We start from the raw sequence: 14370 nt of genomic DNA, 5'->3' as shown, positions 1-14370 counted from the left end.
TAATACTTTTTTTTTCAATTTAGATTAAATCTCTTGATGAACAGTGTGTGGTTGGCAAAATTTCCAAGCACTGGACTGGACTTTTGAGAGAGGCATTTACAGATGCTGATAACTTTGGAATCCAGTTCCCTTTAGACCTTGATGTTAAAATGAAAGCTGTAATGATTGGTGCCTGTTTCCTCATTGTAAGTCTGTTCTTATTAATCTTGATTATAGATGCTTTCTCTAGGTTCATTCTGAAATGATTCAGTAAAGTGTATATTTCAAAATGACATTTTAAAATTTATAGATTTTAAATCAGGATTCTCATTTAATCCTAGCTCTGAAATTCTATTTGATCCTGACACTCTGGGGTCACAGGTGACTAGTTTCTACCTGAGGAGTCTATGAATATTCACATGGCAAGAGGGGGACTAAGGAGATGTACTAAGGAGAGATTTTAGTCTCCCCTTAAATCAGGCATCTCCTAGATGCTTTGAGGAAGAAGTTGAAAGTGGGCATATGTGGAAAAAATTTAGTGAAACAAGGAAACTTTACCATGACTCATAGTAATTAAATTAAACCATCTAATATAGGAGTATGAGGTACAATAAGAGTGTACATTCACTCAAGTGTGTAGACCTAACTACCAAATTACAGGAAATAATTGGATATACCAGTGATTCTGAAATTGCCTTCACATTAGAACCACCTAGGGACCTTTAAATACCCCAAGGACTAGTCCATACCTCAGTTCAACTAAATCAGAAACTTCGAAGTTCATATGGTGTTCCAGGTGATTCCAATATGCAGCCAAAGATGAGAATTATGGGGATAGAGAAAAAGTAACATTTAGAGAAAATGACTGGAAGATTAATTAAATTCATACAGGTATCAATAAATGAATAGAATTATAGAATTTATTATTAAAATGGAAAGCTAAAGGTAGAACTTATATAATTATAGAGCTTTTGTATGTTTACTTATTACGTTTAATTTTTTTAACAGATATGTTACTGTGTTTCACTAGATCCCTTAGTATTTCTGCATCTGATAATTGATCTCTGTTTTGTTGTTGAAAATTCATTTGTGTACTTTTGTTTTTATCTAGGACTTCATGTTTTTTGAAAGCACTGGCAGCCAGGAACAAAAATCAGGAGTGTGGTAGTGGATTAGTGAAAGTCTCCTCAGGAAATCTGAAGTCTGTATATTGATTGAGACTATCTAAACTCATACCTGTATGAATTAAGCTGTAATGCCTGTATCTCTGGTTGTATACTTTTGCTTTTCAAATTATAGTTTATCTTCTGTATAACTGATTTATAAAGGTTTTTGTACATTTTTTAATACTCATTGTGAATTTGAGAAAAAAGGACATATAAGTTTCTGCATTTACTAATGAAACTTCCTATGAAAAACTGCTTTGAATTATGATCTCTGATTCATTGTCCATTTTACTACCAAATATTAACTAAGGCCTTATTAATTTTTATATAAATTATATTTTGTCCTATTAAATCTAGTTACAATTTATTTCATGCATAAGAGCTAATGTTATTTTGCAAATGCCATATATTCAAAAAAGTTCAAAGATAATTTTCTTTACTATTATGTTCAAATATTCAATATGCATATTATCTTTAAAAAGTTAAATGTTTTTTAATCTTCAAGAAATCATGCTACACTTAACTTCTCCTAGAAGCTAATCTATACCATAATATTTTCATATTCACAAGATATTAAATTACCAATTTTTAAATTATTGTTAGTAAAGAACAAAATGATTCTCTCCCAAAGAAAGACACATTTTAAACACTCCTTCACTCTAAAACTCTGGTATTATTATAACTTTTGAAAGTTAATATTTCTACATGAAATGTTTAGCTCTTATACTCTATCCTTCCTAGAAAATGGTAATTGAGATTACTCAGATGTTAATTAAATATAATATTGTATATATATATTCACAGAGTATAAACCTAAATAATGATCTATTAGATTCAAATATTTGAAATAAAAACTTGATTTTTTTGTATATTTGATTTTTGTTTTTAAACGAAATGTGTTCAGATGGTATTTTGAGCACTCATTCAGTTAAATGATGGTACATTTGAAGCAGGATATTTCCCTGACCCCTTCACAGGACTCGAGACAGGGGTGCTTTGTTTACTCAGCCTGCCACTCTCAACTCCCCCTGGGAGGGAGTGCATAGGCAAACAAGGCAGGAACCGGAGTGCACAAGCACCGGAACTGGCTGGCCGCTTTGGCACAGGCAGGAACAAACTCCGTGCAGGCCCTGTGGTAGCATCCAGGTGGCATTGCCTGCGATTCCTGAAGCCCCAGAAGATGTGTTACAGTGCTCTTTTAGCTCTGCTGTCTGCGGATGGCTTAAGTGTTAACAGCTCAGTGGGCCCTTTGCCTTGTCATGTGGGACAGCTGCCCTCCACCAGCAAGGGCAAAGGGCAAATGTGAGAGCATTTTATATCTGCACTCATGGCTCCCAGGCTCTTGTCCAGCATCCAGGAAAAATGTCACAAAAACAAACTGAAGGATGGTAAATGCAGGGGATTTTATTGCTGATGAAAGTGGCTCTCAGTGGGAAAGGGAGCTGAACAGGGGACAGTGGGGTAGGTGATCTTCCCCTGAAGTCTGGCCATCTCCAGCTGGATTCTTCTCTGAAGTTACACTGTCAAGCTGTCCCTCTGAAGTCAAGCTGCTTCTCTCCAATGTCCAGCCATAGTCTCCACTCCTCTCTGACTGAGTCTTGGGTCTTTATAGGCACAGGATCGCAGGCAGGGCGGGCCATGGGCAGTTTAGGAAAAGGCAACATTCAAGCAGGAAAACGGGGATATAAATTCTCACTTTGGGCAGGGGTTTCAGGCCCAAAGTGAAAGGGTAGAGTTTGCAGCTTGAGGGTAGGGTTTTCACTGGGGACTCATCCTTTTCTGCCTATAATTTCTCTGCCTCCTGTCTCCATCATATTTAACTGACTTTTCCTGTCAAGTCTCCTTTAAAAATGAGCAAAGGTACATGACACTTTGTAGTAAAATCTGTACCAGTGTTGGAAACTAGGATTTCCACCTGTCAGAAGCTTATAAGAATTTAGTTAATCTCTTTTGTAATGAAGATTGAGTTGAAAGATAACATGAACAACCCACAATATTCTTCATGCAACAGAAAAGTATGCTTAAGCAATAAGGGCATGTGGAAGAGTCTCTCTTTCATATTCAGCACAATTCTTGTAACAGCAGCTCTCCTCATGGTGTTAGTGCCCTAGACCTCAATAGCTCCAAATGGCAAGTGGTGAGAACATTAGTATGCAGGAGATCTTCAGGAAAAGCCAAGTCTAGATGATCTCCCACAAGTCTAAACAATTCACCAGATGCCAAGTTCCAGTGATGAAGTGTATTCATGGAACTCACTTAGAGCATGTGCTTGGTACAGATAACATGCCAAGAAAAGTGGAGGTACTTGCATAACTGAATCCCAATGGCATTGTCATGCCAGTTACAGAAGAGGGTGGCCATAGGATTTCCAAACTGGCCATAATGTGCCAAAACTAACCCAAAATAAGGCTTTAAGTACTGACATTATCTCTGTGACAGCTACATCTTACTTTCATCATTTGTCTCTCTCTCTCAACAGGATTCTGGATCTTTGGTTAAGCAAAATAAAACTAAACTGATCTAAACATTTCTTTCTTCAACTCTGCAAAGAAGATCTGAGCAAAACCCCACATATCTTCTGCAGAACCTATTTAAATACTAGACAAATATCTTCTCATTACCTAATTACATAGAGAAAATAATCACACATGAAAAATTCGATATTTAAGAAAATTCCAGGAATTGTTTTTCAAGTTTAATTTGTAATCTCAATGAGATTTGAGGAAATGTTGCATATTTTTTTATTTCTACCATGTGAGTTATAACAGTGAATGGAAGTCACTGCGTGTCCCTGACTAGGGAAAATGTTCAGGAGGAAAAGCTGCAATGGATGGGGCATGGAGGTATATTTTTGATCTTGGGAAGGAAGTTCTAGGTAAGTGGTCAGTGAGGAAGGAGGAGAACGGGGAGGGAGGAGGAAGACAAGATTAAGGGATGTCAGTACCTCTCCTATGTACCTCTTGGGGGAGGGTTGAGGAGTGAGGGGAGTGTAAGTGAAAGTAGAGACAAGGCTGGGAGAGGAAAAAACAAAAAGCACCAGCCACAGGCAATCAAATTTCCAGAAAGTCAGTGTCTGGGCCCCCGGCATCAAGTTAGCTGGCTACTCTATGCATAAGTACTAAAGCTTTAATTGCATTTGGGCTCAAAAACAGCAACTGTAACTTTAGGGTAACTAGAAAAGACTCTGTAGAGAATCGTTGCCATCAGTTAAAAATGGAATGATTTAAAATGTCTCTGGGCACAATGAAGTGCTCCTAGTGCTTAAAGTGCCAGAAAATTGTACAGGGTTTCCCTCCATGTCCTGCCTCTCTCCTTTACTGTCCCTAGCCCAGCATACACCGCCTGAGTTTCTAGGGCTGTGTTCCTGCACCTGGTACTGTCTCCTCCTTCAAGCTCTGTGTTCCTCCTTGTGCTTTAATTTCCCTCAGTTGTCAATAGATCATTGTCAATTGATTATGTTATCTACCTCATAAGGTCAGTATGAAGATTCAGCGTTCTAATGCAGGTTCAGAGACCTGAGCAGGTTCCTGCAGTAGAACCAGTGTAAAAAATGAAAAGGGCTATGTGTTGGTAAAGATCAATGGTTTTCAGAACACAGAGATGTGTCTCAAAGCCAATGAGGAAGATTTGGCCTAAAGTAAATTTCTGTATTGTGATTTGAATAGCAAGTAAAATCCATTTAAACCCTAGCAAGAATACTGACTATCTCCTCAAAAAAAAAAAAAAAAAAAAAGAGTCTATGTAAGATGCCAAGCTAGGGAATGATGCTCATCTCACAGAAGTGTAGATTAAGGGAAATTAAGGCACAGGGAGGAACACAGTCTCTGGCTTCTGCGTTAGAATCTTTTTTTATCTTAGCCTTATAGTGTCAAAATGTGGCAAGCCATTTTAAGAGAGGAAAAATAGCTGGGCGCAGTGGCTCAACGCCTGTAATCCCAGCACTTTGAGAGGCCAAGACGGGTGGATCACCTGAGGTCAGGAGTTCAAGACCAGCCTGGCCAAAATGGTGAAACCCTGTCTCTATTAAAAATACAAAAATTAGCTGGGCATGGTGGCAGGCATCTGTAATCCCAGCTACTGGGGAGGATGAGGCAGGAGAACTGATTGAACCTGGGAGGCGGAGGTTGCAATGAGCCGAGATTGCGCTATTGCACTCCAGCCTGGGTGACAAGAGTGAAACTGCTTCTCAAGAAAAAAAAAAAAGAGAGAGAGAGAGGGGAACAATAATCTGGGCCCCTGAAACCAGATGAAACAACTGACAATACAGGGTTTGAACTCGTGATTTACAAACTGAGAGGGCCATAGAATGATAAGCAACAAGTACAACTGGTCACAGAGCTCTGCACTTAACAACCCTCCACATACATACGCACACACCAAGCATTCAAGTTAAACGTTAACCTACTGTTAATGTTTATATGGTAGAAAACATCAGATTTATGCCAAAATGCAGATTATAAATTTACCCACATTGAATTCTGACTAGATTTGGAAAATTGATCTGCTTGCCTACTAAGGTCAATTTGTTTCTACCTGTGGATTCTGGGGGTTTTCCATCATTAACACATTGAGGTTATTCTGGCTGGCAGTGATAGGGAACAAACATTGGCCTATTTATTTCAGCAAAGGAGTTAGTTGCTAGGAAACATTTCAACTTTAGTCAGGTATTTCCAATAGACTGCAACCACCTGAAAATATCTTAGAGAAATTCTCGGTTATAATGACTTTACAGAGTTAATTAGATCTTAGTCTACTATCCGGTCCACTCGGGCTTCTATACCAAAACACCTCAGACAGGGACAGTGTAATTATAAAGGACTAAAATTTGTTAATTATAGTTCACGAAGCTGAGAAGTCCAAGATCAAGTCACCAACAGATTCTGGTGTCTAGTGAGGGCTGCTCTCTGCTTCCAAGATGGCACCCTGTTGCTGCACTCTCACATGGTAGAAGGCAGAAGGTCAACAGGGACCCAGCCGAGCCCTTTTAAAAGGTCACCAATCCAATTCATGAGAATGGTGCCTTCATGACTTAATCACATCCTAAAGGCCCCATATCTGAATACAGTCAAAATGGGTCTTAGTTTCCAACAAATGAATTTGGGGGCACACATACCTTTAAACCATGGCACCTACTAAGCACATTTCTGTTAAATCATACTGCCTGAATTCTCTCCCTGTTATTGCAAGTCACAAGCAGAAGATAATTTACTTGCAAAATTTTTTTTTTGCAAATCTATTTCAGTTTTTATGAATAAGACAGATTCACGCAAATAATTCACATAAATGTGTTTGTAAACTTTCTTTATACCTGAGGAGGAAATGAATATAAAAAAAAAAAGTTGATTGATTTAAGGGCACTGAAACTGCTCATCAATTATTTAACAAGTACATACAGAGCTTCTACACTGGGCCAGTAGTTATGCTAGGTACAATGGTCTCAATAAGCAACAAAAATTATTTTCTACAAGGTGCTTAAGGTCAATTATACATATGGAATGTTTGACTATAGGATTCAGAGTACTATGGACAGGGGAAGTAGGGACACTGAACTCAGTTTTAATGGTCAGGAAATTAGGGGAAGTAACTTTTAGTTTAAGAAAGTTTGCTGGACAAAAGGCAAGTGAGATTATTTCAGGCAAAGGAAAGAACATAAACAGAAGTCACCTCAGCGGTCTGAAATGTGGCTAGGCCACTGGTTTTGTGTTCCTTCATGAGTGAAAGACATGCAGGGGGTGGGACATCTAAAGAGTGGCTAGATCATACAGTGCCCTAGCCACATTAAGAAGTTCAGGTTGGGGCCAGACGTGGTGGTTGATACCTGTGATCCCATCACTTTGAGAGGCTGAGGTGGGAGGAGGTAGGAAAGATTAAGTGTCCTTTCCTACACATAGCTCTCTCTCAGTCTCTAGGAATCAGGTGGTGGACTTTTCTAAAGCTGCACTTTTTTTTTTTTTCCCCAAGCAGCATGGCTTGCCTGATTGCTCTCTGGGAACTAGTCTAGCCTTTTCAGATGAGAAAGTTACTTTGTCTACACAGAAGTTTTCTCATGGTGATTTGGTATCTCCCTCATCACCAAAACCTGGATACATGGGAGATGGCCTAAAATTGTTGAATTATCTAGCTTTCAAATTTACAGTGTGAATCGATTTACATTTCAGGTCCTGAAAGCTATCAAAATAACCAAAGTCCATTTATCTGAGGAGATTGGTATTAATAATTAGTTGTGTAAGTAAAAAAGTCAATAAAAGATGAAGAAGCATATCTGTAAAAAAGATGAATATATTTAAAATAAAGGTGAATTTTATTATTTTGTTATTATTATTATATCTTTATTTATTTATCAGTCTTTTAAGTAGGGGCAAGGGCCAAGTGTGGGTCTACTATTCTGCATTGTCTTTCTTGTATAAAAATACACAGTTTATTTTTGTTTCAATAGAGCCAGAATTCTAAGACACTTTCAAAGGTATCTTAATGTAGAACAGTAAATTTTTACTAGGATTTTTCAGTCATTCATATTTGGCTCACCCTTTACTAACTCAGTAGCAATCAACTTTACTGAGTAGTCTTAATAAGCATTTTAAAGGAATTCAGATTAACTTACATAGAAACAATCTTCTATATTAATATTTAATCAAAGCAAGTAAAATATTTACTTTCTGTAACTACAATAATCTTTTGTATAAACTGATTTACAAATAAATACAAATCACTTTTAGTTGGTGTAGAACTTTGAGAGAGTAGATGTACCCTAGAACTAGAGAATCAATAGGGACCCTCTTAATGTAATAGTCAAGTGTATTCAGCATAATTTGAGCTAATAATTAGGTTTTACAGAGAGAATAGGAAATGTCAACCCAAGGAATTGGGTAAATTAAGATCAGTTAAGAGAGTATCTATATTGACTTTCTTTAATAATTATTTTCTGACAAGGAAAACAATAGTCACCATCAGTCCAGTAGGTAAAATAATACGACACTTTTTTATATGATTCATGGCTCCCTCAAGAACTTATCTGCTCCAAAAAGTAAAGGAGAAAGCAGGAAAGAAGAAAGAGAGGGATTAAATGAAAAAGAAAGAAGAAAGAAAAGGGGTTTTTACTTGTTTGTTTCAGTAGAAGTCAACTAAAAAATATAGAAGAAATGACGAAGGTAAGAAATGACCATTTGACAGTCATCATCACAATAATTTTATTCCAGCAAGGAAATATCAGTGGCTGCTAAAATTACTGATGAACCTTTAAGGAAAAGCAATATGCAGTACTTACATTGTCTCAAAGTAGCTTCTTATAAGATACTTATTAATTTCAAAAAAATAAAATAGTAAGTAACTTTATATTTACTGCATGATACAATTCAGCTGAGCTGCCTGCCATGATATGAAAAAGATCTCCATTTCTCCAGTTTCCAATAACAAGTTTTTTTCCACTCATCTGAACCTTCACCTGCAGCGTATTTAATTCTGTATTTCTACCATCGGTCTCTTCATGTTGATGTAAATCTTCTCTAAGATGATCAACGTTTTCTTAGAGAAAATACATACCATGCTCCTCACTTCCTTTTGTATACTTATCAGTCATTAACATCCATATCTCTTCAGTCTTGTCTTAGTTGGCATAGGCTGTTACAACAAAATATCATAAGCTGTCTTAAACAGGAGACATTTAATTCTCATAGTTCTGGAGCCTGGGAAGTTCAAAATCAAAGTACCAGCAGATCTGGTTTCTGGTGAGGGATCTCTTTCTGTCTTGGAGAGAGCCACCTTCTTATTGTGTTCTCACATGGCAGAGAGTCCAAGCCCTGGTCTCTCTTCCTCCTCTTATAAGGACACTCATCCCATTATGAGACCCCCACCTTTATAAACCTAATTGACTTCCAGAAGCCTTGACTCCAAATACCATCACATTAAGGGTGAGAGTTTCAACATATGAATTTGGCAGGAGAGGTACACAAATATTTAGTTCATAACATTTCCCCCCGGCCCCCCATCATTCATGTCTTTCTTGCATGTAAAATGTATTAATTCTATCCCAATAGTAGCAAAATCCATAACTCATTCTCTCATCAACTCTGGACTTCAAAGTCTCATTTAAGAAACATCTAAATCGGATATGAATGAGACTCAAGGTACAATTCATCCTGAGGCAAAATTTCTTTCCAGCTGTGAGCCTGTGAAACCAGATAAGTTATGTACTTCCAAATTTCAATAGGGAGACAGGCATAGAATAGACTTTCCCACTACAAAATGGAGAAGTTGGGAGGAAGAGAGGAGTAACATGTCCAAATCAAGTTCAAAACCTAGCAAACAAATGCCATTAGATCTTGAGGCTTAAGAATAATTCTTTTTAGTTTGATGCTCTGTCTTTGAGACCCATGTCCTGCAAGGCTCTTTTGGGTGGGGGTTGTGCCCTCAAAGCTCTACAATGTGAGAGTCACATCCACCCCCAAGGCTCAGCTGAGTGAATTCTCATTCTCCAGGCTCCAGGCTGCCACTGTCTAGCCTGTTGAAACCAAGGCAATGGCTCTCTCTCCCATTGAAAACCAAGGAGACGGACCTGATGACCTCTGAATTGCCCTCAGGATTGCTGCTTTTCTTATCTTGAAGAGTAATACACATCTGCAGCCAAATAGTTTGATGTTCTGGTACTGTGGGCTGTAAGAAGTCCTGTAGCTTCTTTCTATTGAAACTGTTTCCATCGTCTTTAGCTCTGTCAATCTGAAATAATCAAAAGAATCAGAATTCAGTCTTGAAGAATTTATTCTAGCAAAACGTTTGGAATGATCATTAGAGAAACATTGTCTCCAGAAAATGAAGTAAGTTCCAGTGGAATCACAAATTGGAAAATGAGTCAATGAATAATATACTTGATGCAAATATCATGCCAGTTTTTTTTTCTTTTTTTTAATAATCAACTAATCTTTGTTAACTGAGACTCCTTGTTCTCCAGCTACTCAATCCACAGGTGGCCTGTGGCTCCTGGTAAGCAGAAAGGATAGCCATGTAATTGAAGGCTGTTGTGACTCCTTTTATTGTAGGCCAACTTACAAATATCACCAGGAAATAAACTCTGATCATTCTCATTGACTAGACAATAAAAGGACAATGGGCCTTGTAAGGTGGGAATGAGGAAATGGCACAATTAAAAAAAAAATGATTGGTTAACATCAGGTTACTTCAGGTTACTTTTTTGTAAGGGTTAAAGCAGAGGGACTTCCTTATTATGCTGACTCAATCAGATTGAAATTTCCTGTTTTCAGGAAAAAAAATGGTTTGCTTGGTATCTATCTGCTTCCTTAAAGCTTCAGTATGATTGCGTAACACTTGGCATGAGTGACTCTATTGTGAGTTAATCTGGTTTGTTGGAGTCTAGTGCGTGAGCTCACTCCAAAACAATGACCTCTCACAATTTTTGTTACACACACACACACACACACACACGGTATATATTCACTTTTTTTTCCCTGTTGGTTCTCTTTATCTGGAGAACCCTGAATAATACGCCAACTTTCCTCTATAATCAACTTCAGTGAATATTTCTATACATGTATCCTTATGCTCATGTCAAAAAAAGCATTTATGATTATCCTTATGAGTAAAATTGCTGCTTCTAAGGTTCTAAACATCATTATGAAATATTGTAATATTGCTCTCCAAGTAAATAATACCAATTTATTGTCTAAACACCAGTGTATGATCGTCACTACAGCTTTACATCCCCCATCAGATCTGGTATTGTTGGGTTATGTTTTGTTTTGGTGAATTCCCAATATTTTTAATCATTGTTTTCATCTGCATGAAATGGTGAGGTTGAGTATGTTTTCATTTGTTAAAATTAGATGTTCATGTTTCCTCTAATGTGAATCATCTTTTTGCATACTTTAATAATTTTTGTATTTGTTTGCTGCCAACTTTCTTATTAATTTGTAGAAGTTTCTTTTTATGCAACCAAATCTTTTATAAGTTTGTATGCATTGTAAATATCTTCTCTCAGGATATGGCTTTTAATTCACTTTATTTGTGAAATAATATTTTTGTTGTCTAGAGAAACTTTAAATCATCATATTTATCATTTTTTCAAGGTTTGTATTTTTTTCTTTTGTTTTGCAGGTTTATTTTTCATAGATAGGTCATTACTCCACTTGGAACTTTTTTATATATGTTATGAGTAGATATCTAATTTTATTGTATACAAACAGCTAATCACTCCAATAACAGCAAAGAGTTCATCTTTTCTACTGATTTGTATTGCTACTTTTGCCAGCCATCCACTTTTCATAGATTTGTAGATCTGTTTCCAAGCTTCCTCTCCTATTCTGTTGCTCAATATTTTTGTATAAACAATTCCCTTCAAATATTCCTGACAGCTTATTTCCTCCTGAATATTATTCTGGTCTGGTCCCTTTAAACAGCTGCAATTTATTGGTGGGACATAAAACAGGCAAAGGGAAGGAGCAAGATACAGAGTTCGTTTAATATCCTGATAAAACAGATCAGCCTTTAGTATTTTAACAGCTATATATTATTTATCTAGTAATTTTGGTGTTGTTTGTAAACAAGCAAGTTATATTGTGGTAAAGAAGAAATATGGGAGTCAAAATAAGACTTTAAAGATGTATCTAATTTTGTAATTAAAATACATTTCCTATTCAACATTTTTAATTTTATGTAAAATATTTTAGGATACACTGTGCATGTTTTTAAATCACTTGATTTTAAACCTTTTTAATAGAAAAAAAAGATACAAAGCTGAAGTTGTAAGGGTAAGTGTTAAGTATTGAAGTTTTGTGGGCCTAACAAATGACTGGTTTATATAATTTGTAGAATACTTTTTTATTTTACATACTTACCCAATATAAGTGGTGCCTAAATAAGTAATGTTTTATAGAACGAATTGATGCAGGTGGGAGAGTCACTGTCATATGAAACTGTCAGAGGCATTTGAACCAGAGCAACTCTATCTTGAATAGGGGCTGGATAAAGGAAGTCTGAGACCTACAGGGCTGCATTCCCAGGAGGTTAGGCGTTCTCAGTCAAAGGAAGACACAGGAGGTAGTTCAAGATACAGGTCACAAAGACCTTGATGATAAAACAGGTCGTGGTAAAGAAGCCAGCCAAAACCCACCAAAACCAAGATGTCAAGGAAAGTGATCTCTGGCCTTCCTCACTGCTTATTATACGCTAATTATATATAATGCATTAGCATACTAAAAAACCCCACCAGCACCATGACAGTTTACAAATGCCATGGAAATGTCTGGAAATTACCCTATATGATAAAAAAAGGGAAGGAACTCTAAGTTCTGGGAATTACCCGCCTCTTTCCCAGGAAACTCATGAATAATCCACCCCTTGTTTAGATATAATTGATAAATAACTATAAGCACACTAAGTGAAGTAGCCCACGCCACTGCTCTGTCTATGGAGTAGCCATTGTTTTATTTCTTTACTTTCTTAATAAACTTGCTTTCACTTTAGTCTATAGGCTTGCCTCTAATTCTTTCTTGAGTGAGGTCCAAGAACTCTTCTCTTGGGGTCTAGATCAGGACCCCTTTCCAGTAACAAAACTAGGGAAAGTTATCAACTTAACTTACAAGTAAATTAAAATAAGCTTAATTAAACTGAGTAAATATTAAATACACTATCAAAGAGAATACAGTCAGAGAGACAAAAAACAAAGAGGGAAATGAAGCAGATTCAAGAATGTTTGCATTCTGCCGGGTCCGGTGGCTCACGCCTGTAATCCCAGCACTTTGGGAGGCTGAGGCGGTGCGTATCATGAGCTCAGGAGATCCACACCATCCTGGCTAACACGGTGAAACCCCGTCTCTACTAAAGATACAAAAAAATTAGCCGGGAGTGGTGGCGGGAGCCTATAGTCCCAGCTACCCGGGGTGGGGGTTAAGGCAGGAGAATGGCGTGAACCTGGGAGGCGGAGCTTGCAGCTTGCAATGAGCCGAGATGGCGCCACTGCACTCCAACCTGGGCGACACAGCCAGACTCAGTCTTGAGCCCACAAGAGTGCAGGGAGGTAAGAATGTAGTGGGTGTCTGGCCAAGCTGGGCTTAAGTCTGAGTTACAGCTGAATCTGCACAAGCCTCTGCACTCCCGCAGACTCTGCAAATGAGTCACCAACCAAACACTGCTGATGTTATAATAAGGAAAATCCATGTGCACTGAATTCAAGAGTATTTACAGTTGTAGCCACCTGTGGACTTACTGGTGCCCCACTAGAGAAAGGTCTTAGGAGAAATTTGTTTCACAAATGAAGGGAGAGAAAGTAAAAAAAGAAGTTGAGATATGTAAAGCACCTTGACTTGCATACTCACTAGAGTTTCTAAGTATCTCAGTCCTTTTGTTCCCTCTGCTGACTCACGTCAGAATCAGTGTAGTTCCGTGTAGTCTAGCCTGTTCCACCAGATTGAAATCCGTTCACTTGGGAATGGTGGGAGTTTATTTTCTGGTAACATTTGTCAATTGCCTTGCAATAAAAGGAGTCCTTCAATTACATCTATCCTTTCTGTTTACCAGGTGCTGCAGGCCACCTATGGGTTGGGAAGTTGGAGAACAGGGAGTCTCAGTTAACAAAGATTAGTAGACCATCAAAAAAGAAAAAAAAAAAACCTGTCTGAGATTTGCATCAACTATATTTATTGAATCATTTTCTGATCTGTGACTCAAATGGAAAATATATACCCTGGGAATTTGAATTATTATCAGGCAACTCCTACAGATTTCTGTTTGTTTTCTTGTTCGCCATAACTCATAGGAGATTACACTCTGACTTCTAAGGAGAATGATGTGAAGTTCCCACAGAGAAACTCCTCGTATAGGTAGGGGCCAGAAGAGAACAAAGTAATCCCATGTCAGTAAAAAAATAAAGGAGATATATCCCATCATGTACTTGTATGTCTTTGTGAGCTTTGTTTTAGGACTCATATTGACTAGGACTAAACCTGATAACCAAGACTCATGACTGAACCGCCTGCTTGGGCCAGACAAGTAAGATAAATGCATAGTACTACAGGTGTAAGACATCCAGGAATGAGGGAAGGTAGGTGCGTTTGTCTGTTTTACATTGCTATAAAGAAATACCTGAGACTGGGTAATTTGTAAAGAAAAGAGATTTATTTGGCTCACAGTTCTTCAGGCTGTACAAACATGGCACCAGTATCTGCTCAGCTTCTGGCGAGGCCTCTGGAAATTTCTACTAATGGTGGAAGGCAGAGAA

At 37.6% G+C, this 14370-nt stretch overlaps 1 protein-coding gene across 6 annotated transcripts in view; it reads left to right on the top strand.

The window, feature by feature from the left end:
• PLSCR1 (phospholipid scramblase 1) overlaps positions 1-2014 on the top strand; it is a 30023-nt gene extending 28009 nt beyond the window's left edge. For all 6 annotated transcript variants that reach the window (XM_002814145.5, XM_009239389.4, XM_054552815.2 and 3 more), the window contains 2 exons: positions 24-185; positions 1091-2014. In XM_002814145.5, coding sequence (XP_002814191.2) covers positions 24-185; positions 1091-1147 — 219 coding nt within the window. In that variant the 3' untranslated portion in view covers positions 1148-2014. The remainder of the gene's footprint in view (positions 1-23; positions 186-1090) is intronic.
• The last annotated feature ends 12356 nt before the right edge of the window (positions 2015-14370 follow it).

This window comes from Pongo abelii, chromosome 2 (assembly GCF_028885655.2).
Source record: "Pongo abelii isolate AG06213 chromosome 2, NHGRI_mPonAbe1-v2.0_pri, whole genome shotgun sequence".
NCBI lineage: Eukaryota > Metazoa > Chordata > Mammalia > Primates > Hominidae > Pongo > Pongo abelii.
This window is presented reverse-complemented; position numbering and strand designations above follow the sequence as displayed.